The following is a 25,644-nucleotide window of genomic DNA, read 5'->3' as shown; positions in this document are numbered from 1 at the left end:
TTTTATCAAGGATTGCCTTTTAGTGGTTTCATTCATTTTTGCTGTCTCTTCAAACACTTCCCGATTCCACTCACTGGAAATTCTCCCGCTACACACGAAGTTGACATCAGGCAGCCACCAAGATTTTTTACATTTTAAACTCGAATGTCATATCATTCCCATCAAAGGGAGCTAAGTTTATTTTCATATTAGCTAAAAAGTTTCTGCCAAACAGAAAATTGGTATTCGGCAGCAACCAAATTGTTGCCTAAACTGTACAACTCTTTATATTTAATTAGATACTTCATTACCTTAAACGATTTACATCAGACGAAGCCAAAATGTTAGCAACGTAAATTCTAACTACGGAAAATGTATATTTCCTTTCCACCAAACAAAAAGGCAATTGAAACTCATTGAAATAAAGTTGCAAAATAAATGTAAAATCATTCGTATCAAGAAAGACAATAATTTCACTTGCTAAAAAAAATCATAGCTTTTGCTAAACAGGAAGCTGATATCAGACAGCAACAATTAAAATCCTCTTGTAAACCATCACAATGGAGCAACATGTATGTATCAAGTTAGACAGCAACAATTAAAATCCTCTTGTAAACCATCACAATGGAGCAACATGTATGTACCAAGTTAAAGATCAGCTTGATAAGTAATAGCTAAGATATATAATTGACACGGAATTCAGATTTCGTCTCAATTATATATTAACTTAAAATGAAAATAAAGTTAGAATTTACGGACAACAATGTTCAAGATGTAAAATATTTTAAGAAAAGTATATATTCAAACAGTGCTATTACATGTATAGGCACTGAAATTATTTTGTTACAAACATAATTCTGCTATAATTGGTTAAGGATTGGCATTCTATATTCGTCATTAGGCGTAGGAACAAACCCTACATGTTATACAAGTAGTTGGTTGTTGAGATAAATGTAAAGTCAAGAGTCTGGGTGATAAATGCATTTAAAAACACAAACTACACGTATTGTCGACGAAGTACTATTTGACAAATCTCATCGTAGGTTACACGACAATGATGGTGAGAAACCTCGGAACTCCTATGGTATTTCCCTTGTAAGATATTAAAGTTAATAATCTCAGTGAGGTCTATAGATTGGCTAATAAAAGTTTCAAGGTCAAAAAGGTTAGTTATTAAAGAAACAGTACAAAGCATTAAGTCGACTTACAGTGCAGATAATATTGAATACATGCAAAAACATGCTGTTATTATAAAGTTATCAAAAACCATTTTCGTTGTGTCGTTGTCAAAATTAACACTTGAAGGATGGAGCGAGTGGATGTCATATTTCCACTTGTTTAGTTCTTTTCTTTGTTTCAGATTTTCTAATTTTGCAAGCTTGCATTAATGGGGGTAAGCTGGGGTCGTAAAATCTATACACTTTCCCAGTGACTCTAAAGTTAGAAGAGAAAAACAAATGCCCTTTCATTTTCAATTCCTAGTTTACTGATTTAAAAACAAAATGAATTACGAATGGAACGGGATATTTTATCCATATTGATCACTTACCATGTAAAATTGTTTTGAAAACAGAAATAGTAAGAATTTCTTTACCTGGAGATCCAAAAATCCTGAGTTGGAAAGAAAACTTAATTCAAACGAAAAAAAAATCAATCCTTTTATCGAAGGTAAAAATGATAAACAAACAATCTGGAACAAAATTAATAACAGAACCAACTAGAGCCTCATCTAAAATCACTTACAATACAGATGGTACATTTCCTTAATATACAGAGGCACCAAGTCTTTGAAATTCCACTACCCAGGGTAATCTTAAAAGAAGGTAATGTCCTGCTAGGTGTTTTATGCATATCCGACTACCAGGAGAAATTATGACCCCAAAAGGAGAAAATGTGGTCTCGCAACTTGTTTTATGGATATTTGTTTCTATAGACTGTACAATACAAATATAACTGATAATAAAACAAAACGGAAAAAAGACTGCATGTCAAGAAAGGTCACACTCTGATTCTCTTGAAGGAGACAGTAGTAATCTCTAATAGAGGATACAAGATTTACTCTCTTGTTAGGGACATGATTTAAAACAAAAAATACCAACTTAATCAAGACGAAACGTACAATATTATATAACATTTTGTTATATCTTGGAGATTTACAACTTGATCCTTGGGCTTTCCCTAGAGACTTAGCTTGTGATATGGGTGCACTCTATTTGTCAATGAAGACAAACAGGACTCGATTGTTCAGACAATATATGGCTGCAATCAAATCTCATCGATTATAGGTATTTTAATAATTTTAATAAAACGACTTTAAAGAGAAGTTTGGCATGAGGTATGCATAAAAATGATTTATACTTTTCTATAATGGCACTTCGTGACATCATAAATATTTAATTGAAAATCTTGCATCATATAACCTTAATTGAGAATCTGATCTAACTTGGATTGCGATGTCTTATAGTTACAGGGATAAAAAATACCAGATTTTAATGCCAGAAAATAAGAAAATAACCTCCGATTTAAAAAAAAATAATAATTCGAAAAAGTTTTGCAGATGTACATGGCCATTGTTCAAGTAACACGAGCATCAATGTGATTGTTCCTTCATTTCACCATACCCTATATACAGTGTGTGTTGTAGTTAAACACGAGCATCGATGTGATTGTTCCTCCATTTCACCATACCCTATATACAGTGTATGTTGTAGTTAAATACATTTTAAATGAACAATGAAGATTTTGTTACCCAAACCCTTTTCACCTTTTCATACTATTTTAAGATATTTCGATCAATTAGCCGAAATTTTCTTAATACATGGACAGAATACAAGCACAGCATCCAGCTGAGGTTAAACAAACAATACAATATACCACATGAAAACTATTATTTATACAAAAGGCAGCGTGAAAATAATTAATCTTGTACTGTGTACACGTATTGTCATTATGAGTGGTCTTGAAGCCCAACAACCAAGTCTATCTGGAAACATAAATACCCAGTAGGTATGTGGCCATGTACCAGGTTCACCTTATCCTGAGGGAAGCGGTTTGCTTAGGGCTTACTCCTGAGACACAGATGTGATAAGATGCTTGGCTTTAAGCTTATGATTAAGTCGCATTACCCGCTATATTCGACCTATAGAGTGTACCTGAATCCACCCTTCAATCTATAGAAGTGCTCAGTGGATGAACTGTATAGCCGAGACAGGTTCATTTTGAGTGTTTAAAGAAAATAGTTAGATCAGGGAAATTTACAGGCTTTAAAAATGACAACAAAATAATAATCGGTTGAATAACAAGGAGAGTTCAAGACATGCGGTTCCCGTACAGGGATATTCACATTGTTATGACTATAAATGACACTGTACATTGAATTCATTTTGTAATATGTGCCCTAAAGGATGGTTACATGCAGACTACCTGTACCAAATACGTTTTATAAGAGACGATACGGCTGCTGGTAAACTATTAATGTCAATATCGATATATTCGAATGGCTGTCACAGAACTGTGATAGAAAAAAAATTGATCAACTGTTTTCCTCTCCGTGATATTTTACATTTTTTGAAACAAAATTGGTATTCTGGTTATAATAGATTCTTCATTTCAACGGATATATAAGAGCAGCATCCTTATTGAAATTATATTTTTATTTTGCTCACAATAAAAACACAATAAAACTAAACAAGCAAAATCAAAAACAAAAACAAAAATAAAAATAAAACAAATACATAATTAATAAAAACAAATACATAATTAATAAACTTTTTAATGTTTTTTGATACACAGTTTTCATTGATGAATCTCCAAACCATTATAAAACTAAGACGAATCCTTGCGAATAAACTACTTCTACGAATGATTTGCGATTGCTTTACAAACGGTAATGATTTTTAAGCCATACAGCCTCATGCATTCTTCAGTTGAACATTCAGGGAGATTTAATATGTTTTACGAGGGAAACAAGATTCCAAATCTTCTTTCTACTTCTACTACAATGTATAGACACGGCAACTTAACCCTCTTCATCCTACACAAAGTATTCGGCTCGATCGAATTCGTGTTTATTAAAACTACCGTAAACTACTCGCAATCATTCATAAATAAATTGTAAAACCAATTGTATAAAAAGCAAACCAAACAGTTTTTGTGAATACTTTACGGGTTCTTGAAATGTAAAAAAATATCTACTATTGATTATTCGTAAGAATTCGTAAGAAAGATTCGTGTTTGTGAAGGGGGTATTACCGAAAAAATAATGAAAAAAGATGTAGTTGTAAACAAATCTAGTGGTGGCAGATGGGAGTCGTAGTAGGTAGTATTTTATTCTGCTAAGTTTATCTAGCTATTGTTGATATTCTCATAACAAAATATACAAGGAAATAATTAATTAAAAAAAAATAAAGGTTTCGGATCAAGATTGCAAACTTTGGTGAAAAAGAAAGCATAAAAAGGTTTTTTTTTCATAATCCCACCTTGAATGTAAAATTATTCCTTCACCAGGCAAAAGACATGTTGTTGACATTTGATGGCTTATCAAAATGGGAAAAACTCTGTTCACAATAAATCATTAATCAACATCTTTATGATTTATTGGACAACCAAGGTCTTTGTTACCATAGAAACCTGAAAAATTGCCTATTGTTTTGTAATGGACATATATTTACATAGTGTATAATATTACTTCATCGAATCTAATGAAACTTGAGACAATGTCATTTTGTTGGGCGGATCATCTTTAACTTGAAATGAAATATAAAATAGTGATATCGAAATAAAAAACATAAAACACAAGGCATAGATTTAAAATCAATTATATTCTGCATAAATTTAGAACTTTATGACCAGCAAAAAGGAATATTTTGAAGTGGTGTAAAATTTTTATCAGTCGTCTGATTGGCATGTTGTCCCCCTGTAATTTAGAATTTACAACAGCACATGACATCAGCAGTTTTAGAGGGCAAATATAAGTGGTTCGGAGAATGCACATATCATCGCTTCTATAAACTATCATCATTTTCATAAATTAATGTCAAAACTTTGGCTGAACTTTGTCTCACTAACTTGTTTTCGTATTGTATTCATGTATTGCAGTGTTTTGATGTTTGAGTAGGTTTTGCGCTATCACTTGATAATTCGTCAGAGGGGTAAGTTTTGAAAAGGCGCCTTCCGATTTCATCGCATTTTGTCCAAGATTGGAAGTCATTGCGACGGTGGTAGTTTTGTAATCGAATCATTCAAGTTTTAAAACAAAAAAGATGTTTTTATTTATACAATATCCACAGAAATTGTATATAAACTAATTGTGAATAAGATTTAAAAAGAAATAAAGACGAAATTAGCCATCAAAACTATTATTTTTAATTGATCTAAAAAAATGTCATGTACCTAACGATTGGCAAATTGTAATGTACAGAATGCAAACATTGTCCAATAAATAAGCATTTAGCGGTATTAGACAAAAATCCACAAGTTTTGACATTGACAAACTTGGTTACTTAGTTAAGCCAGTTTCTGACAAATAGACTATAAAATAGTAACACTAATACTTACCTTTGGCTCGCCTGTCAATTTAACAGTTGTCTCCTGGTTTCTAGCTAATCTTTAACTAACTGTTGGAGAACGTGGCACCACGGATAGTTTATGTCCAATATTAAAGTCGACAGTACCGGAAATATCAATAGTTTACATTCGAGACTCCGACACAAAAGACTAATGCATTGCCAGTGGAGATCGACATTAGCGCCAAAAGCACCAGTCTTTCAGGGCTCCATTAGCAAGACTAGAGGTATTTGCGTTTCTATTTGATTCAAGTCTGAAAGCAATTTTTCACTAACCTGTCTAAATCATAAGTAAATCGTGTATTGTATGTACTAGAGGTGTGCTTAAACTAACGTTACAAAACTATGGAATTTATCAGGAGGATTTTAATGCTCGTCTTATACCAGTTATTCATAACAATTGGCCACGATAAGCATTGTTTACAAATGTTTGAGCTTAGCTTTGACAAATTGTTCAGTGATTAACCTCCCTTTATCCAGTTCTGACACCAACGGAATTTATTAAAATCATTAAACAAATTCCGTTATCTATCGGTAAAAACGAAAAGAAAAGGGAAATCAATTTATTTAAATGTATAAACAAAGTTATTTATGGATTTATCAGATAAGGTCTACTATGGTCTGAGGAAGTGTTATTCTAATTACTTAAAGCTCGTTTGAGATTTCATTAGAAAAATTATGACCTATGAAAAGAAGAGAGATAAAAGTATTTCACCAAATGACAGGACTAAGATGATAATTGCCATTTAATATAGGCCGAATAACCACTGGATGACTGACACCATTAGGGGCATTAGATAGAGAATAATCTGGTTTAGTGGTATCTTGTTGCTGTGATGACTTCGGAACTACGCAATTTAATGATAATTCATGAAGTCTTTAAATCCGGTAATCTGTGCTTTATGTATCACATGTAGTGACGTTGAATTATGCATCGAGTGGGTGGACAGAAACTAAGAATAGTGCATACTACCGCCCCACAAAACCACAAAATCAATTAATTCGATTGAATCGGAAAGCAAAAAAAATACCACTCTTTTTAGACCTTTTGCTGTTAACAGTTTCTCTTTTTTTTTCTTATTAGAAAGCAACCATTCTATTTTTATTTTGAAGAGGATGGTTAGTACAAGTAGCTATAGGTCACTAGTTCTACGTTTTTAGATAATTTTGCTTTATTTAGAACCTGTCAAACCTGTCTTAAAAAGCTATGAGTATATGAAACAGATGGAATATTTATACAGGTTAATTTTACATAGAACGCACATCAATGGGATATTTTAATCATAGTCTTTTAAGAAAGATTATTGCTGAATACCGGTGGTCGCGGTGACAGGTTCAACTGTATTTCCTTTTTTTCAAAGGTAATGAAAACATGTGTCGATTGCAGAGTTTGAAACGTCTAACCCTTAACCTAATTAAAAAACATTACTTTGTAAAAAAAGGTATACCGCGTGTGAAACCATACAAATATTTGTAATATACCGAATACTATATCTGATGGCCACACCTTTAACAATATCTCTAATAATACAGAGTTTTGTTGCTTATATTACTTTATCAAGTTTTAACAAAGTATTATATACATCATGTTTATATATGAATCATTATGTTCCCTACAAAAAAAATCACATTATGCTTCATCTGCTTGAATATGCACCAATATTTGGATCATTTTTCGAATTTAAACTTACTTAGCACTTGCTTACTAGTCTTATTTTAAGTATGCCAATGACCGACAAACCATGTATACACCATATGGCGTGGAAAGAGATCAAAATTTCGTTCAAGGGTTACACTCCATCAAAACCTGTGAAAACACACATTTTCATATCATCTTAGCAGCTACTAAATCAAAGGCCTTTGTTGTTCTAATAACTTCTTTTATCTTGGAGTTGATATGTTACATATTGGAAAATAAAATATTGAAATATGTCAGTTGGAGAGCGAAACTAAGAACTTCATTTTACTGCAAGGAGAGAAGTGGACTAAGGTCCTGTTAGGAATTTATCACTCTGGAGTAGCTCTTATATTGATTCGCCATTTGTTGAAGGGTTTATTTACAGAATGAAATGTGTCAACTTTTATCCTCAAAGTGGTTTTTGATTAGTATGACTTGGTTTCGACTTGTAGTAAAACAAAATATACATTGAGTGGTACTGTCGGCTTCTTGTGGCTTTCGTTTTGCAATCGAGGAAAAGTCCTTTTTTATAAACTATAAATGGTATTAGTTCTCCGTCGAGTTAAACCGTATACAAACTGCGAACAAGCAATGTCGTCGAGGGAACCAGCCAAGGAATGATAATATAATATTATACTTCCATGATCTAATTATATCTGAACTACACAAATCGATAAACAAGGGGGGAGGAAAAACTGAGGAAGAACACAAAAACTGAAAAGTTGCTCTGAAATCGAGAACTATGCAACAAAAGTAAAATCAAAACTATGAAAAAGGAATAAATCTTTAAAACTTGATTCTGTCTACATCACAGAAATATATCTCTGTATACAGCGCATAAAGTTTGTCTTACAAGGAGTATTTGTATTAACTATACTTAAGTCATGATCAATAAAAACAATATAAACCATTCTTATAAACATGGATTAAAACCTTATTCGCCATCTTGGCAGGAGTTTTGGAAAAAACATCTGATCTCCAATACTGAAGTCACGTCAATCAACGTTAAGAACTGCGAGCTTTGAAAAAAAAGATTTTTTTAATTATTTTTACAGGGGAAAAAAAATCCTTGAAATTTATGGAAGTATAGTTGGGTAATTTAGCCAAAATAGTTGGCGCTACCAAGATCACGGTCTCATAACTATATAGACTGGTGCAATATAAGGAGTCGTTCAGAAAGCGATTTTTTATATTTTTTTCTATAGAAAAAATGTTAAAAAGACAGTAGAAAACACAACCGGAAGAAAATTCAAGAATTCCATAAAAAATATATATCATATATAAAATATATGTCATCTGTTTTCTTTTTGACGGAAAATAAAATTCTATATTGACTGAAAGCAAATACAACTAGTCAATACAAACAAATACCTATTATGTAACATAACAATTACAAACAGTCACCATATCTTCAGTCAAAACAAAAAGGCATTTAAAAAAACATAGCCAACAGCGGGCCAGTTTACAGTCCTCTTTAGTTTTAGTTTCCGAAAGAATGGTAAGAAAAATTATCATGCTTTGTTACCTTGGTTCCCTTGATTACTCTTTTGACCAAAATAATGCTGAAAAGAGAATATATTGATGAAGGCCTTAAGTTCAACTGAGTTCTTAAGGCACTGTAAATTGTTGGAAATGCCTTCAAAGTGTTTAAGAACCTCTGGAAAAAAATGGACAGGGTCCTCAAATGCCTTGTTATCCTATCGGGTCTGGGTATTAGCCCACTATAAAATTGCTGAGAAAGAATATAAAATTATAAATCAAATCATGGCTACACAACATTTTCATCATCACCATTCAACTCAGAAGACCATACTATATAAACCAAAAATCGTTAAAATCAAATCAAGTATAAAAATTAGCAGGAAAATGCTAGCCATTTTTAAAATGGCCGTCTTGAACAAATATTCATCAACATTAACTTAGAATACCATGTTCCTAGTGAAACCAAAAATCATTTGAATCTGAGCAAGTATTGAAAATTGCGCAAAATGGCAGCCTATAAAAAATCATGACCGCCAACTCAGAATATCTTGCTTATTTTATCTCCATTACTCTTCTATAAGTGATGAAAAAATAGCAAAAAAAAAAGGATTTTGACCCCCTGTATAAAATACTCTTAGGAACTATTACGCCAACGTTCATTAAATTTTTCGCATGGTTTCAGAGATTTTCAGTTTTACCAATGAAGCACGAAAAAAAAAATCCGTTTCAAGGGCCATAACTCCCACATTGGGCGCTGAATCATTTTGAAAATTTCAGCATAGATCCATCATTTGATGGGGGAAAACAATATTGCCTTAGTTAGAATTTTGATAAGTTCAACGTTTTTTTGAGTTATTTGCAAATAACTGTTTTTTGTCCCCTATGCTTCATTTTCAGTAACAGTGGCAATGTTTTTCAACCGATGAAAAATTTTAAACAATCAGTTTGCGAAATGTACTCTAAGGAAATATTATGCCAACTTTCATTAAATTTTGTCGCATGGTTTCAGAGAAGATAATTTTAAAAGTTGTTCTCATGAAAAACAACAAAAATCTATTTCAAGGGCGATAACTCATACATCAGGCGACGAATCATACAAATTCCGGCATAGGTCCGTCTTCCCGTGTCCTTCTTCTGATGGTGAACTATATTATCTCAGTCAGAATTTTGATAACATCAACGGTTTTTGAGGGTTTTTTTTTCACTCTATGTTATATTTTTACTGATAGCGGCCATGTTTCGCAATGTTTCAAAAAAATTTAAACGATCGGTTTGTACAGGATAACTATAACACCCATGCCAAATTTAATTGCAATTGGGCAGGCAGTTTCAGAGGAAAAAAAGCTGACGACGACAGACGACGACGGAGCAGTGATGACAATAGCTCGTATGGTCTTCAGACAGGTGAGCTAAAAAGGAACGAATTCAAATAAACTCTATGACAAACGAAAAAGCTTTGTTTTCCTCTTTGTCTAAGAAATAACACTATTGACAGTTGCTCCAGAGGACGGCCAAAGGTCAAAATCTTCTCCTCTGACACTACTCGACCAATATGAACCAAACTTGGTATGAATGTTCATTGGGATATCCTGCATAGAAGGGATGTGGGGATTTTTGATCCATGGAAAAACATGACCACCGTTACTAAAAATAGAACATAGGGGTCAGACAGTAGTTTTTCGCATATATCTTCAAAACGGTTAGGTTTAGCCAAATTCTGACATGGATTAAAGTGTTCAGCATGATGAGATCTATCTGCACTAAAATTTTCATTTTAATCTATTAAGCCATGTTGGAGTTATTTCCCTTTTTCAACTTTTTTTTGCTATTTTTAGTGTTATTTCTTTCAAATATCTTCTCCTCTGACACTATTTTACCAATTGAAACAAAACTGGTATTAGTGTTCCTTGGGGTATCCTGCATAGAATTGAAGTGGGTTTTTTTATCCATGGAAAAACATGGCCACTGTTACTAAAATAGAACATAGGGGTCAGACAGTAGTTTCGCGCATATATCTCCAAAACCGTTAGGTTTAGCCAAATTATTCCAATATCTGAAATCATCCTTATTTTTAGGACTACAAAAGTCTTCAGGCATAAAATTTATCAGACGCTTTCTTATATGAGTTATTGCCATTGACAGGGGAAAATGACAGATTTTTTTTTTTACAGTTTTCAGCCAATGTCTTGAAAACTATGATAGATTTAGACTTTCATTTACTGAAATGATCCTTATGATAAGTCCTATCAAAGTTTTTTTGAGTCAAAATTGTTGGACAACTTCTTGTTTAATTTATTGCCCTTGAAAGGCAAAATTCAACCAGGTGAGAGATTCAGGCTCCTTGGAGTCTCTTGTTTTATATACAGCTCAAAGACAAACATGAAAGCTGGTTAAGGTCATCCCTTGAAATGACCTGATTGATAGATATGGAATGTCCATTTCCGTCTCAAACAAATATTCGCCTTCTTTATCTGCCTCGACCTTCAACAAACAGCACGGCTGGTGTTTTGCAAGAAGCAGAAACTGCTGGCCATTCCGGATTACTTGAATTCATCCTCGGTTTTGGTGGATTTTGCAATGTTTGTTTTATCTGTGTATACATTTTATTTCCCTTAATATACGGCAAGTCCGTCATTTTTGTCCGGACATTTTATTTATCTGCTGATTTTCCCGATTTGTACCTCCCATATTTTAACCTCCGTTCTTATCGACTGACATATGATTGAGACAAATGAAATCATTTAATAGTTATAAGAGCCGGAGTGCTTATTTAATTGTACAGTTTCTTCATACTTGAAAGTTGTCTTCGACATTGAATACCATTCAAGTGATTTCTGCATGTGCCTTTTAAAATATATAACTTTCTAGTTTCTTTAAATGAAATTTGACAACTATTGGTGTCAATCATTTGAACTGAAAATTAATTTGTTAGGCATGTTACAGTCACAGAATATAAATTAATCGAATCTGTATTAAAATGTTATTAGTTCTTAGTATGGATGGGAGGACGGAAGGAGTGATAGGGTAATTCCAATAAAAACTCATTCCTTGGGAGGGGGAATTATTTAAATTTTAATACAATTTTGCCGTTTAAGAAAAAATATTCAATTTGAAAGAACAGTTCGGTGCTCACCACTTATTTTTAAAATTAAGTAAATAAGGAATTGATGTGATTAACACGGTGACAGTATTCCCATACACATCAGTATTATAACATAGTGACAGTAAACCCATACACATCAGTATCATAACATGGTGACAGTATTCCGAAACTTATCAGGATGATGACAGTAATCCCATACAGGTAAGAATAATCAATATGGTGACAGTATTCCAATATAGGTAAGTATAATCAATATGGTGACAGTATTCCAATATAGGTAAGTATAATCAATATGGTGACAGTAATTCCATATAGGTAAGTATAATCAATATGGTGACAGTATTCCAATATAGGTAAGTATAATCAATATGGTGACAGTAATCCCATATAGGTAAGTATAATCAATATGGTGACAATATTCCAATATAGGTAAGTATAATCAATATGGTGACAGTATTCCAATATAGGTAAGTATAATCAATATGGTGACAGTATTCCAATATAGGTAAGTATAATCAATATAATAACAGCGATACAAGACATGTAAGTGTAAATATTACCACATAGGTAAGTATAACAAGCATTCTGAGAGTATTTCATGGCAATACAAAGTCCCCTATCGGAAGAAATTTTTATTGAAGAGAACAGACTGCCATTTTCATGCAAAATTGCTAACAAAAATTTGCACGGGCCATAACTCACCAAGAACAAAAAACAAAAACAAAAAAATCAATGGACCGACCAAAGCAATTTTCGAACTTGATCTGTAATTTGCCATGGTAAAGCAATACAATAAATACCAAATGAATATCTTATCTGCAAGCATGACTAAAAGATTGCGGAAAACTGAGTCAATGCATGAATTTTCCAAGTCTAAGGGCTACTATTCAGCGAAAACAAAAAACAGAAACAAAAAATCAACGGACCGGAACAATTTTCACATTTGATCTGTAAACTTGCCATGGTAAAACAATGTACAAAATATCAAATGAATATCTGCAAGCATGACGAAACAAAATGCAGAAAACTGAGTTATTGTATGAATTTTCCAAGTCCAAGTACCAGCAAAAAACAAAACAAAACAACAGACTGGAACAATGTTCAAACTTATCTGTATTTTGCCATAGTAAAGCAATGTACAAAATATCAAATGGATATCTGAAAGCAAGTTAAAAATGTGTGGAAAATTGATTTCACGGACTGACAGACAGATGGAGTGCAAACCTAAAGCCCCCTCCGATGGAAGTCGCTGGTTGGGGTTCAATTAACAAGGTGACAGCATTACACAGCATTACATTTCCAAGAAGTTGCATCAACGAAGTGTGACATAGGGAGGCATGCACGGACAGACGGACACTGGTACTTCTATATTTCCTAACCACATTGCAGCGGGGGATAATTAAAGACATTCTAATACACTACATGTACTTGTACATAATGACAGAAGAAAGTTGTTTTAATGTTTTTATTCTGAAAATTTATAAATTGATATGGCAATATTTTTTTTTAAATGAGCAAAATTAACATTCAAATAAAAAATAACCATTGCAAGCCCCACTGACTAAATATCAAATAACATTAGGCATTAAGCTAGCTGCTTGAAAAAACTTGTCAATCAAAAGGTCTAGAGAGCATCAGAGCTTTACCAAGCTGATCAACATGTTCAATTAACCAAGCGCATACAAGACCAATAGTATATTGTAAAAAGATGAAAAAATGGTGCCTGTTAAAAAAAGATGCAGGAGGTCTTGCAGTAGACATCCACGAAAACAGGAATTTTGTGCCTCTCAGCTGAGAGACTGACTAATTGCAGGAGAAAGGTCTTTTTTGTGGGCGTCTCCGCAGAAATCAGGAGGATTAACACATATGCAATCACAGGCAGTAACATAACAAGATCTCATCTCCTTTGGAAATCTCCCTGCAAATACCTTCATGTAATATAAAGATTTTCAATGACATGTGCAGCAAGCTAAGGAACAAGTATATAATCAATTTTAAGCCATTCAATACAAACACACTACAGTAGTCATAAAGCAAATGTTTACAGAAGTTTAAAAATGCTGAGACACTTTCAAAAATATTTTCTGAAAGATAAAAAAAATCTTTTGCAATAAAAAAATATTTTCTTTGTATCAAATAGAAAAACATTTTCCTTATAATAAAAAAATAAATATCATTAACTAAACTGCACCAATACACTGACGATTTGGAAAGGTTTGAAGTTGATATGAATTTCTCCCTCGATCAGTTGAACAGACTTCTCTGTATCTTCTACTACATCCTCTAATGAATTACATCTAAAATATATCAACATTATTTTATGATAAGACTCCTGAAAGTTGACAGAAATTTAATTTGACACAATTATCTTTATCAGATTCAAAATAACTAAAAATATGGGGATCAGTCTCTCCCATTCTAAGCAGGTGATTAGAAATGTTTATGTGTACCGATACAACTCTTTTACCATTGAGTGGTAGAAAAATACCTGCGAAAGTTTTCCCTCCATTTTTTTTCCAAAGGTTTCTACAGATTTCATGAGAGACCTATCCTTGATTTAAGTTATTATCCCACTCTAAATCGTAAAATTAAAATTTTAATGAACTTGCATTTTGAAAATTTTAGTTTTAATATCTGAATTGGAGGAATAATTTAAACAATTACTGAAGGAGTAATCAAGGGAACCAAGGTTATAGCAGTAATCAAAGACTAATCAAGGGAACCAAGGTTATAGCGGTAATCAAAGACTAATCAAGGGAACCAAGGTTATAGCGGTAATCAAAGACTAATCAAGGGAACCAAGGTTACAGCAGTAATCAAAGAGTAATCAAGGGAACCAAGGTTATCGCAGTAATCAAAAGAATGTAATCCAGGGAAAAAGACCAGGCATGAAAGAGTAATCAGGGGAACCAAGGTTACAGCAGTAATCAAAGTGTAATCAAGGGAACCAAGCTTATAGCGGTAATCAAAAGAGAATGTAATCCAGGGAAGAATCTATATATAACCATCTATAATGTCAAGGTTTTCTATAGCAGCATAAAAAACTTAAGTTATTCATGAACCTACTCCCTATTTTCTTCAGCTTTTGAATTTGATTTTAGGGTTTTTTTTGTTTTTTTTTGTTTTTTTTTTTTTTGGGGGGGGGGGGGTGATACAGGGGTTGCACAGAAATAAAATTATGAACATTTTTAACATTAGAAAGAGTATTCAAGGGAACCAAGGTTATAGTGGTAATCAAAAGAATGTAATCCAGGAACAAAGACCAGACATGGAAAACAGACATACACAACAAAGAACATAAAGTAACTAAAATCATACATACAAAGTAACAAAAGCAAATGAGCAACTCGGACTCCACTAAAAACTGGGAGCATGGACCAGGTGCACCGGTAGAGTAAGCGTCTTCTGCTTTTCTAGAAATACCTGCCGACTTGCTCATAAAAGGTCAAGTCCGGGGTAGACAAACGAGGAAAGGAAAACTATGACCCGTTGAATAAATCAGTTCTCATGGTGCAGATGGATACACCATAATGATCAAGAGTTCATGATGACGACCATAAAACTTCTGTAGTGATGACTTCAATCTTGTAGCAACATAACCCTGTTATGGACAGGGTATGGTCTATCAACAACTTGAAGTGAAACCAACACTGTAGATAGGCTTGAGGTAAATTAATCAAAAACCAACAATTAAGATAAATCATAGAGATACTGACCTATGAACTGACTTGATTGGAAGTGACGATGTAAGGATTGTCTTCCCTTGTCCACCAAAGGACTCATAAAACCTGAAAACAGCTGTCCTTTTATTTGAAGAATCCTCACTCTACAACAAAGAAACATCTAAGAATTAACACATTTACATCCCCTTAATGTATTAACTTCTGATTCAGTAATGTCATCGTTCATGGATTTTATTACTTTTGTTTGAAGGTGTGTTTACACTTATTGAAGACCTTTTGGTTATCTCTGTAAGTATTTACTATTTTTATAAATGTTATACAATGGTGCATGTGCTGCATTTTACCATATCTGTTCCCTTTTCCATTGTATGCTTATCTGTTTGGTGAAGAATAGCACAACTGTGCAGAATCCCAGGACGTATTATTATAAATAGCACAAAAATTTGTATTTCAGATAGACCATTTGTTGAAAGCGACCATTCCAACCACTACACCCCTATATCATTGAATTACCCAATTTACAGCAAATGTTTACTATGATACTTTAAGTAAGAATATTGAGAATAATTTGAATGTAAATCCTGGTCTCAATATGTAACATGTTAAAATATCAAACATTTGTAATTGTATTTGTAAGGATTACACTTTTCAATGAATGAAATTAAATACTTTTTTTTAGAAAAAAAAGTTCACCCTAAAAAAGTTAATAATCACACCAATTATAAAGAGAGATAACAAATGGGGGTTTAAATTATAAGTTTCTGAGATACTTACCATTTTGACAGTTTCTAAGACTAATTGTGGATTGTCTAGTTTGAAGTAAGACTTCGATCCAGGTAATTCTCCAAATGTTTCAGATGTAACAAGAGGACAATTCATATTATAAGCCTGCTGTATTACACCTGCTGCTTGTAAATTACCTGAAATTTCGTGAACAGCTTTTAAAATGATATTTTTTTTTCAAACTATTTTATGATTACTTATTAACACATCACTAATCTGGGATATTTGTAAATTTTAGTTTTACTATCTGGAGTGTAAAAATAATTTAAACCACTCATTATTGAAGAAGAATCGATATATAACCATCTGTAATGTCAAGGTTTTCTATGGCAGCATAAAATACTTAAATTATTTATGACCCTGCTCCCTATCCTCTGCATTTTTTCCTAAACATCACCACAATTTAACATTGATTTTTACTCTGCATCATTTAGTTAAACAAAATTTATATTAACTTGAATTTCATTTAGCAACAGCAAACAAAGGTAACTTGTACACGAAAGGAGCATCTAAAAAAATATCATATCATCAGACACTTGATAAGAAGTATTTACTTTTTCATTCAGTGCAAAGGGAAATTACTCCATACCTCTATGTGGCATTACAGCATAAGTAAAATTGTGTACACCCATGTCTGCTTTTTCATCTGGTGCCTTTGGAGATCTTAATCTACAGAAGATATAACACTGGTAACAGCATAATAAGACAGATACTAAATAAACTCACCCAAAAACACAATTTGGTTGTGATTACACATTTCAAGATCAACAAAATATCACAAATTAGATGTCAAATAAAATGTGAAATCACAGTGCACAGCTTGATACAGCCACAGAAATTGATCCCTGAACAGATGGGGCAAGTATAAACATATCACTCAAACTTTATACAGCTTAAAATTTGATTCAATAAGACATTTGACACAATATAAGAATTTCACCAGAATTAATGGGGTCCTTTTTTTTTACCCTTAATTCCTAAATGGTAAAGTCACAACCTTCCTTTTGGGCTATGGCACTTTCAAGTACAATTTAAAAAAAAAAGATCCATTCCTTTTTACTCAAGTTACCACCCAGAAATCAGAAAAATGCTTCTTTCTAGCCCCTAATTCTTAATCAGCCAGAGTAACACCCACCCACCCCACCCCTACCCCCCCCAAAAAAAAAAAATCAATCCCAGACTTCCTTTTGTGGTATAACACCATGTGGTACAATTTAAAATAGATATATTTACTCACAATCAAGACATAAGGAAAATGCTTGTTGATAGATCCATTTTGTTTTCTTATTCCTACATGGTTCAAATCTTAAACCCCAAAGTCAACAGCAGTATGGAATATTGTGGAACAATATCCTAGACATCCATTTGATTTTACCAGAGTAACATAGTTCAATTCTTTGAAAAAACTTGATTTGGTTCCTTTTTGGCCCTAAAGTCCAAATTTGTTGATGTCATATCCCTAAACATCAATACCAACTTTTATTTTGTTTGGAACCTTATGGTATAATTTTATACTGATCAATCAACTAATATCCAAGTTATCACAAGAAAACCAAGTGTCTACGTACAACAACAGAGCCATACCAAATATATAACTGAAATTTTTGGCAGTTATATAAAAAATTATTCCATAAACTTTAATAAAAACTAAGCAGATAAGTTGATGTATTTACATTACAGCAACAACATTGGCAGTTAAAAAAAACACATATATGCATCAGGTTTAGAGACTGCATGTAAAATCCATCTTTATTATACAGCTTAGTAGGACTCTAGCCATTTTTATTTATCACTGCTGTATAAACCGAAATTATCCAAATCTCACACATAACAGTAGCTATTCACTTACAAAGACAATCTTAGCACATTGTCAAAACAGGAGTATCCATATTTACAATCATTTATAACAGCTATGCCACTACCATATTCTGACAAGTCAGCCCACTTATGGCCACAAACCTGGAAACCGTTAGATAGTTAAATTTAAAATTTATAACACATTACACAAACCGACAAGAAAACATTTTTTATCAAAAAAGACTATCATTAAAGATAATAATTTAAATTAATATGGGATAATACTGGTGAACAATTACTACATGTGTATCAATTTTCATAGGTTTTCAGAAAATCTGATTTTTTTCTAAGTTTTGACCCTGGAATGTTTTTACCATTTGCTCTTAAAAGCAAAGTGAATACCATATTGGGAATTTTGATTTCGGGTTTCTTAAACTGGCAGAAAAAATCAGCGTCACAAAAAATATTACTCTATGGTAACAAGCAGGGAAAGACTATTTTTTGGTAATTCTTTTACCTGTTTATATTTTACAATTACATTATTTTGACAGTTATTTGATATCATGAAACATTGTAATTATATTTCATACCTCAAACTGTGCAGAATCCCAGGACGTATTATTATGATTAGTTCTCTTTAAATGTCCACACTGGATTTCATACGTAGCCTCCATGGTGTGTATTGATGTTGGGAATTCTACTTTCAGAAACTTCCTGTTCTCGTGCCAGTGCACCTAAAACATGGTGTATGCATATCTGATAATATCTACACAATGATACAATAGTATTGTGTTCATTTTTTTATTCAAAAGATGTTTTCAGCTATAGTATGAATGTTAATGTTAATTAAGAAAGGGCAATCAGTTATGTTTCAATGTTTTACGTACTAAGTAAGACAAAGCCATAAACTTGAGGGTGGGTAAAATGGTAAAATGGGTCTGTCACTCAAAAATGGTCATTTTTGTCCATACAGGCCATTTTTTGCTACATGTGGGGTTGAATAGGAACAAAACAGGAACCAAAGCACATTCATCCCAAAACTTTACACTGTGAAGTCCAATGAAGCTAAATTAGGTTTGTTACAATCACAATTGGGAGGTCAGGAGTCCCCTGAAGGGTCACTCGTGTGAAAAAATGAGGATTTTTTCAAATTTTTTGCCTCATTGACATTGAAATGGTGGTAAGAGACATCAATCTTATTTAGATTCCAGACAAAATAAAACACTATAGATTAATTCTGCTCTGGCGAGGGGCCAAGAAATGACCCTACTCCCTAAAAATCTCACTTATTTTGGTTAGCAGAAACTCCTGACCACTTTTTTCAGCTCTCTAGTCATTATTTTTCTAAAAACTCTATATCAGATAATCTCAATTAAAAGTACAGTCACACTGCTTGCAGACAGAAACAAATTGAAATAAGATTAACACTGCCAGAACCAATAAAGTGGAAACAGGGCCAATCCAGGATAAGTCCAGGCGCAAGCACAACAAGGATTAAAATGACATTTGGTATACATTTGGTCACCTTTTTGGTCAGATATATATTGAAACACTGTGTATCTGGCCTGCTTTTATTTGCGTCTGTGCCAGAAAAATCCAAATCACTGTGTAAACACAATACATTTTAGAGTGTTTTGGAACCATGTAAATACATTTGTGTGAACTCTAGATTTTTCCAAAAAGATCTGAACTAAAACATTTGTTTTCTTCTAAAACATACAAACCTATAATAACCAGTATCAAATGATTTGTAAGGAAGATTTGCTTAATTACATCTATTATAAAAGAATTTGTCAACCAAAAAGTAATGCAATGAAATGTAATATGATGAAGGTAAAACCTTTTAATGCTCCGGAAGAATCATTAATTAAAAACAATTTTGATAATTTTGTCAGCTCTGATTTGATATATTATACTTATAACCTTCAAATATGGTAAATTCTGTAATGATATATGTCCTTTAGCATTATAATTGTCACGACCTGATATGTCTATTGGTTGAAATGTCTGGCATTCATAAGGAATTATTGGTTGTCATGGTCCGAATTGTCTTTGGGTCGAATTGTCCGGCACTGGTAAACATTACTGTTCTTACAATTTGCTTATTAAAAGATTTCTTTTATTCAATTTAGTTTCACTTCATTCTGTTTAAATTTGTATCATTTAACTATTTTTTATTATGATTTGATTCATTTTATCGAATTGTTTTGTTTTGATTCTTTCTTTTATCAATTACTTTCATTTCATTTTGTGACCAAAGAATTATGGGTATTATTGATTACGTAATTTTCGTAATATCTGGATGCCATACTGCAGGCTATATTATGGTCAACCCTATCTTGGAAAAACTGTGCTTCGATATGTATTTAATTATCGAAACTAGCGAATATTTTCCGATACTGGTTTGGCTCTCAATCGCATATATACAAGTATAAAAAATGAAGCTGCCATCATGCTGTATTTCAGCTCCTGAAAATGAAGGTACAAACCGGATATTGATGCTTTCTCCTGCCATAAGTACACAGAACTCACAGAACTAAGTTAATATACACTTCAACCTAAAACGTTTGTAAATATATTTATTACAAGGAGTTGTCTAATGTAACAAAGACCTACACACCATATATATTTACCTCAGTATCAAACCTGATGAATGGACTTTCTGTATCTAGACTTATGACTTGGTTTATATAGCTCCTGTCACTTATCTTTAATGAAAACTGGAAAATAAATAATATTATAAAAATCATAAACAAACATTGTGACAGGTATCCTTCTTTTTCAAATATATTGATAAGAAACCAAAGACCTTGTGCTTTCAAAATTTAATTTTTTCTGCAATATGTCTAAGTTCAGACAAATCCAGTTCTGTTCATACTACTTAATGACAATCTATATTTTCACTGTATTCTTTGGAAAAAATCTGCAAGATCCTGAACTTTGTGAAATTTTAACTTATGTACTATGGAGAAATTCACAATCCATAGAGAACAATTTGCAGTCATAATTTATAGAAAATATGGAGAATCTGTATATGAAAACATCTCTGCACATCTAATCTTTTTTCTACTCGTTCCATGTAGGAATGTACTTACCTATACTTTGAATAATAGAATTTTGTTGCACTTGAAGGTAACCAAAAATATACACACCTCTAATGAAGCCCTTAGAGGACCCTCATTCAAAATCTTTACATGCTGAATTATCTCTCCTACAGGCTTCCTACAATAAAATTAGCATCATACATGTAAAGTTGTAAGGTATATCCTTTAAAAAAGTATTCAAATAAATTACTCGACTCCATATCCTTTTTCACAGATAGGTATCTATTTTTAAGATATAAAATTTGACAGCCCATTCTTCAATACTGTAGCAAAGAACATCAATGTTTTTCTTTTCATTGGCTGATGAAATAATTCTGACTATATTCCATTTTTACCTTGTTTCTAGGTGGTAGTCCATCACGTCCCAGGCATCCCAAAATAACGGAATATCATCAAACATCACAAACTGATTACCTGGGTAATCAGAAGACATCACATTTCTACAATAAACACAAGAGGTTACATTGGTTATGCTAGGAATATTCCCACTTCCTTCAAATCATATTAAATATATGGAATAAATAGCATCTTGATTGGGACTCTGTTAGAGTTCATGTCAGTTCATCCTGCCAGAGCCAGACTGAAGAGAACAGTAATGGAGTCATTATCAAAAACCATATTAAGTATTTTAATTAAGTAATTTAGTATTTTATTAGTAATTTATCATAATCAAATCAAATTCTAAATTTTGTTTCAAAATATTGCTGAATAGTATACCTTTAAAAAGGAAACCTTACATAACCTATTTTATGTTGCAGGACAATTGATTTCAAATGCAGTTCATCCTAAACCAATTCAAATTCAAATTTAAAAGTACATCATGTCTTCTAAACTGACCCAATAATTTCAGTTCTCAAAATTATCAATAAACATTTATATAAATTACTAATAAATTAAACTATGTCATACTGTTTAATGCTCTCACATTTCATCAGGGAACAATAAGTTTTGTTGAGTTCTACAAAAACCCAAGGCTGTTTGATTATGGAATATTGCTAAAATATATAATCTATCTGAATGAAAATGTAAGCATTGCAAAAAGACTTTTACATTCCTTCTAATCAAACTTACACATCCATGAAAACAAGTGATAGTTTTAGTCAATTGCTTTTCATCAAAGGGTTTTACAAAATTTGTAAGGTGTAAAAAATCATTATACCTTCCTGCAGCACCAGAAAGTTTTAGCTTCACCATTCGTCCTTCCTTGTCAAAAGTAGCACTAATATGCTTATTCTTCAAACCGTACATATCGCCCTGTAACATGACATATAAAATCTACTAAACCTGGCATTAATTAAAATTTCTTTTCAAGAGTGGAAGGTCCTGGACTTCTCAAAGTTTGAAATCCATGGTCTACATGAGGACAACAAAAAATCCTTAATGAAGTGCCAAGGTCTAGAACCCAGGAAAATGAAATTTTGAAGGTCCTAGCTCAGAAATTGAGGGTCTCAGGCCTCTGACCACCACCAATATGAAACCACAGATAAACATGTGCTTATTAATTCAATTGATAGTTGTTGCTCCAACGGTTAATGAGAACCATGATATGATAGTACATGTATGCCAGTGGAGTACTACTTGTTATTCACATACTAATCCTTCTACTGAATTGATATAGATAAGGAATCAGTCTCATTTATTTCAACTAACTGCCTGAAGTCCATTGGGAAGAAATTCTGTACACGTATTAATTTTCGTGGTTGCTATTTTTTCGCGAATTCTATCACGTGACATAGGTATCAATTTTCACGGATTGAATAAATGATAAGCCTTCTATACTAGTCTTGTTAAAAATCAATTTTGCTGGTACTATTTTTGCGCTTTTAATAGCGAAAATAAGTACACCGCAAAATTTAATATGCTCACAGAAGTTCCGGGGTCTAAAAATATCAGTGTTAAATATTTTTTCTATTTTGTCTTATCAGAAATTGATTGTAATGATATTTAAAACAACTGGTAGTAATATTGTAATTGAACATAATTCTTATTTCACTAAGTTTCTTAACAGACATATTTTTCAGTGAAAGAAGAAACAACTTGTTAATAAAAGCCTGTCAACATGACCTAATATCTTTAATTACCATCAAATTATGTGAAAAGAATAAGCTTGGAGAAGTTATGTATCTTTATAAAATGCATCACAGAAACAGATTTTCTCTAGGTTTACCTTTTAACATTCTTAATAAAAAAGTAAATGTTTTTCTGGAGTATGAATGGATGAGTGTGTGAAGTAAAGTGTCTTGTTTTTTTATTTTGGTTTTTGTTTTTTTTTCATTATTATGTAAAGTCTTTGTACTGTTGTATTTATGGTTTATGAGAATAAAATATCTATCAATCTACCTTTTTGAATGCATGTGCAGGATGACTGATGGACAATGGTTTGTAAACAGTTCGTCCATATGACTGAACTTCCATTAAAGCTGAAATGTGTGAATATTTCAATTAGTCTAATGTAAGATAGTATTAGTAAGAATTGATAACTTTTTCAAAGATCTTAGCAGAAACAAATACAAATCTAATATAGAGGTTATTGGCTTTCAAAGCTAAATTTTTGACATTTAAAATATTAGGAACGATATTTTTTCTAAGTCACAGGTCCACTGCTGTTGTCTAAATGAATCATCAAAGACAGTCTACATATAAATGGACTAGTAGTCTGAACCAGAACTTCACAGTTAAGAAGTTCACTTTTCAATCCTTACCTAATGTTCTGCCTAAATTGTCAATTTGGGTAAAGTATTCATCATCAGCAGTGCGTTTTTTCTTGGCTGGACTCTTTCCATCAGAATCCAGGACAACAACCTCCATCCTGTCCCAACCAAGAGTATTGTGTACTGTTGTGTAACTGGCTTCATTTGACTTTTTAGTATTAATGGACAGGGCCTTTTGAAGAAGTTTCTCATATTTTGTCTCAACATCTAAATAATTGTAACAAATGCATGCAAAAACTGCAGATTTTTTCTTATATCGAACTCTATATTGCTAACTTTGCTAATTATACATATTTTGCAATTCATGCCTAACATCTAAACCCAAGTGCAAAATGTAGATAAATGTGTGAATTTCAAATAAGTAAAAAACAGTTAATTCCTAACATATTCATTTGGAAAAAAAGTACTTTCTTAAAGCACATATTTACTGATAAAATATCACTCAAAAATCTCTTTTTATGAGAAAATATTGAAAAATGCATGTAAGCTACAATTTGTGACATGCTAATGATGCCACATCTTGTGAAACTTTTTTGTCTGGTACAGTCATCTTTTAACATAAAACTAATATAACAAGTCTTTTTTAGTGAAGAAGCTAATATTTTCACTAAATATTAGGGTCAAAAACTGGTATAGAAAATATACCACCTTTTCAAGAAGTGATAGACCTGATAGTTTTGTGAATCTTTTATTTTTAAATTGAATGAGTCACAAGATTCATCATTCTTCTAAATTATACAAAAAAAACAACTTTTTACTTGCATTTTTTTTCTAAAAATCATATATTTTTTCAGGGGTTTATGTACAAATTCAATGTTATTGTGAATACATATTTGCCCCTTCAATGATAAAACTATTTGTCAAAAAAAAAAGAAACAGGAACATGTACCAACCTTGATACATTTTAACGGCATCTTCATACACTAATCTAATAGAAGACCCAGGTAAAACATCATGGAACTGGTTCAACAAAATGGATTTCCACATCTCATCCATCTCCTCTCTAGGGTACTGGTACCCTTTGCATGTAAGGGCTGTAACCGTGGCAACAAACTCAAGATTGTGCATCATAAACTCACATCTTCGATTGTACTTTTTCAACTGAAAACATATAAACCACTGAATAATTTATTTACTACTGACACAGTCTCCAAATAATATATACCACTGAATAACTTATTTACTACTGACACAGTCTCCAAATAATATATACCACTGAATAACTTATTTACTACTGACACAGTCTCCAAATAATGTATACCACTGAATAACTTATTTACTACTGACACAGTCTCCAAATAATATATACCACTGAATAACTTATTTACTACTGACACAGTCTCCAAATAATATATACCACTGAATAACTTATTTACTACTGACACAGTCTCCAAATAATATATATCTTAAGAATCTTAAATTAAAAATATTTACATGTATTACTTTAAATTACACAGAATCTACCATTTGGTCATGGTTAAAACAGGATAATATGATAAAAATTATTCATTTTAAATTATATTGTTGTAATATTCAGCTTTTATTAATAAAAAAATAATAGGCAAAAAATGAGGATGGCAAATATTGGTGACCAACTCTAGAAGTGTTTTAGCATAAGATTGGCATTGTAAACATGTTTATACATTTGTAAATCCTCATATACTGTATGTTCCGATTAAACAAAAAAATCTTCTTTCAATATCTGTGCATCTTTTAAAGTACAAGTCCTTTTAAAGATTTTAAACTACAAATATTTTGAA

The 25,644-nt window shown here is 32.2% G+C and overlaps 2 protein-coding genes across 9 annotated transcripts in view; both read right to left on the bottom strand.

The window, feature by feature from the left end:
- The window catches only part of LOC148614908 (four-jointed box protein 1-like), a 34,676-nt gene extending 28,944 nt beyond the window's left edge, over nucleotides 1-5,732 (bottom strand). Inside the window, exon 1 of the mRNA XM_088589416.1 lies at nucleotides 5,536-5,732. The gene's annotated coding sequence lies outside the window, so the exon portion shown is untranslated. The remainder of the gene's footprint in view (nucleotides 1-5,535) is intronic.
- Nucleotides 5,733-12,425: 6,693 nt separating this feature from the next.
- Nucleotides 12,426-25,644, bottom strand: part of LOC148614905 (alpha-mannosidase 2C1-like) — a 35,230-nt gene continuing 22,011 nt past the window's right edge. For 6 of the 8 annotated variants that reach the window (XM_088589407.1, XM_088589408.1, XM_088589405.1 and 3 more), the window contains 13 exons: nucleotides 24,778-24,985; nucleotides 23,876-24,091; nucleotides 23,514-23,593; nucleotides 22,333-22,427; nucleotides 21,509-21,613; nucleotides 21,222-21,291; nucleotides 20,703-20,789; nucleotides 18,660-18,803; nucleotides 18,122-18,231; nucleotides 16,862-16,941; nucleotides 16,264-16,409; nucleotides 15,523-15,632; nucleotides 13,258-14,103 (listed from right to left, as the gene is read on the bottom strand). In XM_088589407.1, the coding sequence (XP_088445533.1) occupies nucleotides 13,983-14,103; nucleotides 15,523-15,632; nucleotides 16,264-16,409; nucleotides 16,862-16,941; nucleotides 18,122-18,231; nucleotides 18,660-18,803; nucleotides 20,703-20,789; nucleotides 21,222-21,291; nucleotides 21,509-21,613; nucleotides 22,333-22,427; nucleotides 23,514-23,593; nucleotides 23,876-24,091; nucleotides 24,778-24,985 (1,572 nt within the window). In that variant the 3' untranslated portion in view covers nucleotides 13,258-13,982. Of the gene's footprint in view, nucleotides 14,104-15,522; nucleotides 15,633-16,263; nucleotides 16,410-16,861; nucleotides 16,942-18,121; nucleotides 18,232-18,659; nucleotides 18,804-20,702; nucleotides 20,790-21,221; nucleotides 21,292-21,508; nucleotides 21,614-22,332; nucleotides 22,428-23,513; nucleotides 23,594-23,875; nucleotides 24,092-24,777; nucleotides 24,986-25,644 lie in introns of all 8 variants that reach the window. The other 2 variants (XM_088589412.1, XM_088589413.1) reach the window with 1 other exon arrangement.

This window comes from Perna viridis, chromosome 6 (assembly GCF_037379345.1).
Source record: "Perna viridis isolate PV_CMFRI_1.1 ecotype Kerala chromosome 6, ASM3737934v1, whole genome shotgun sequence".
Classification (NCBI taxonomy): domain Eukaryota; kingdom Metazoa; phylum Mollusca; class Bivalvia; order Mytilida; family Mytilidae; genus Perna; species Perna viridis.
Note: the sequence above shows the minus strand (reverse complement) of the source record. Positions and strands in the feature narration are given on the sequence as shown.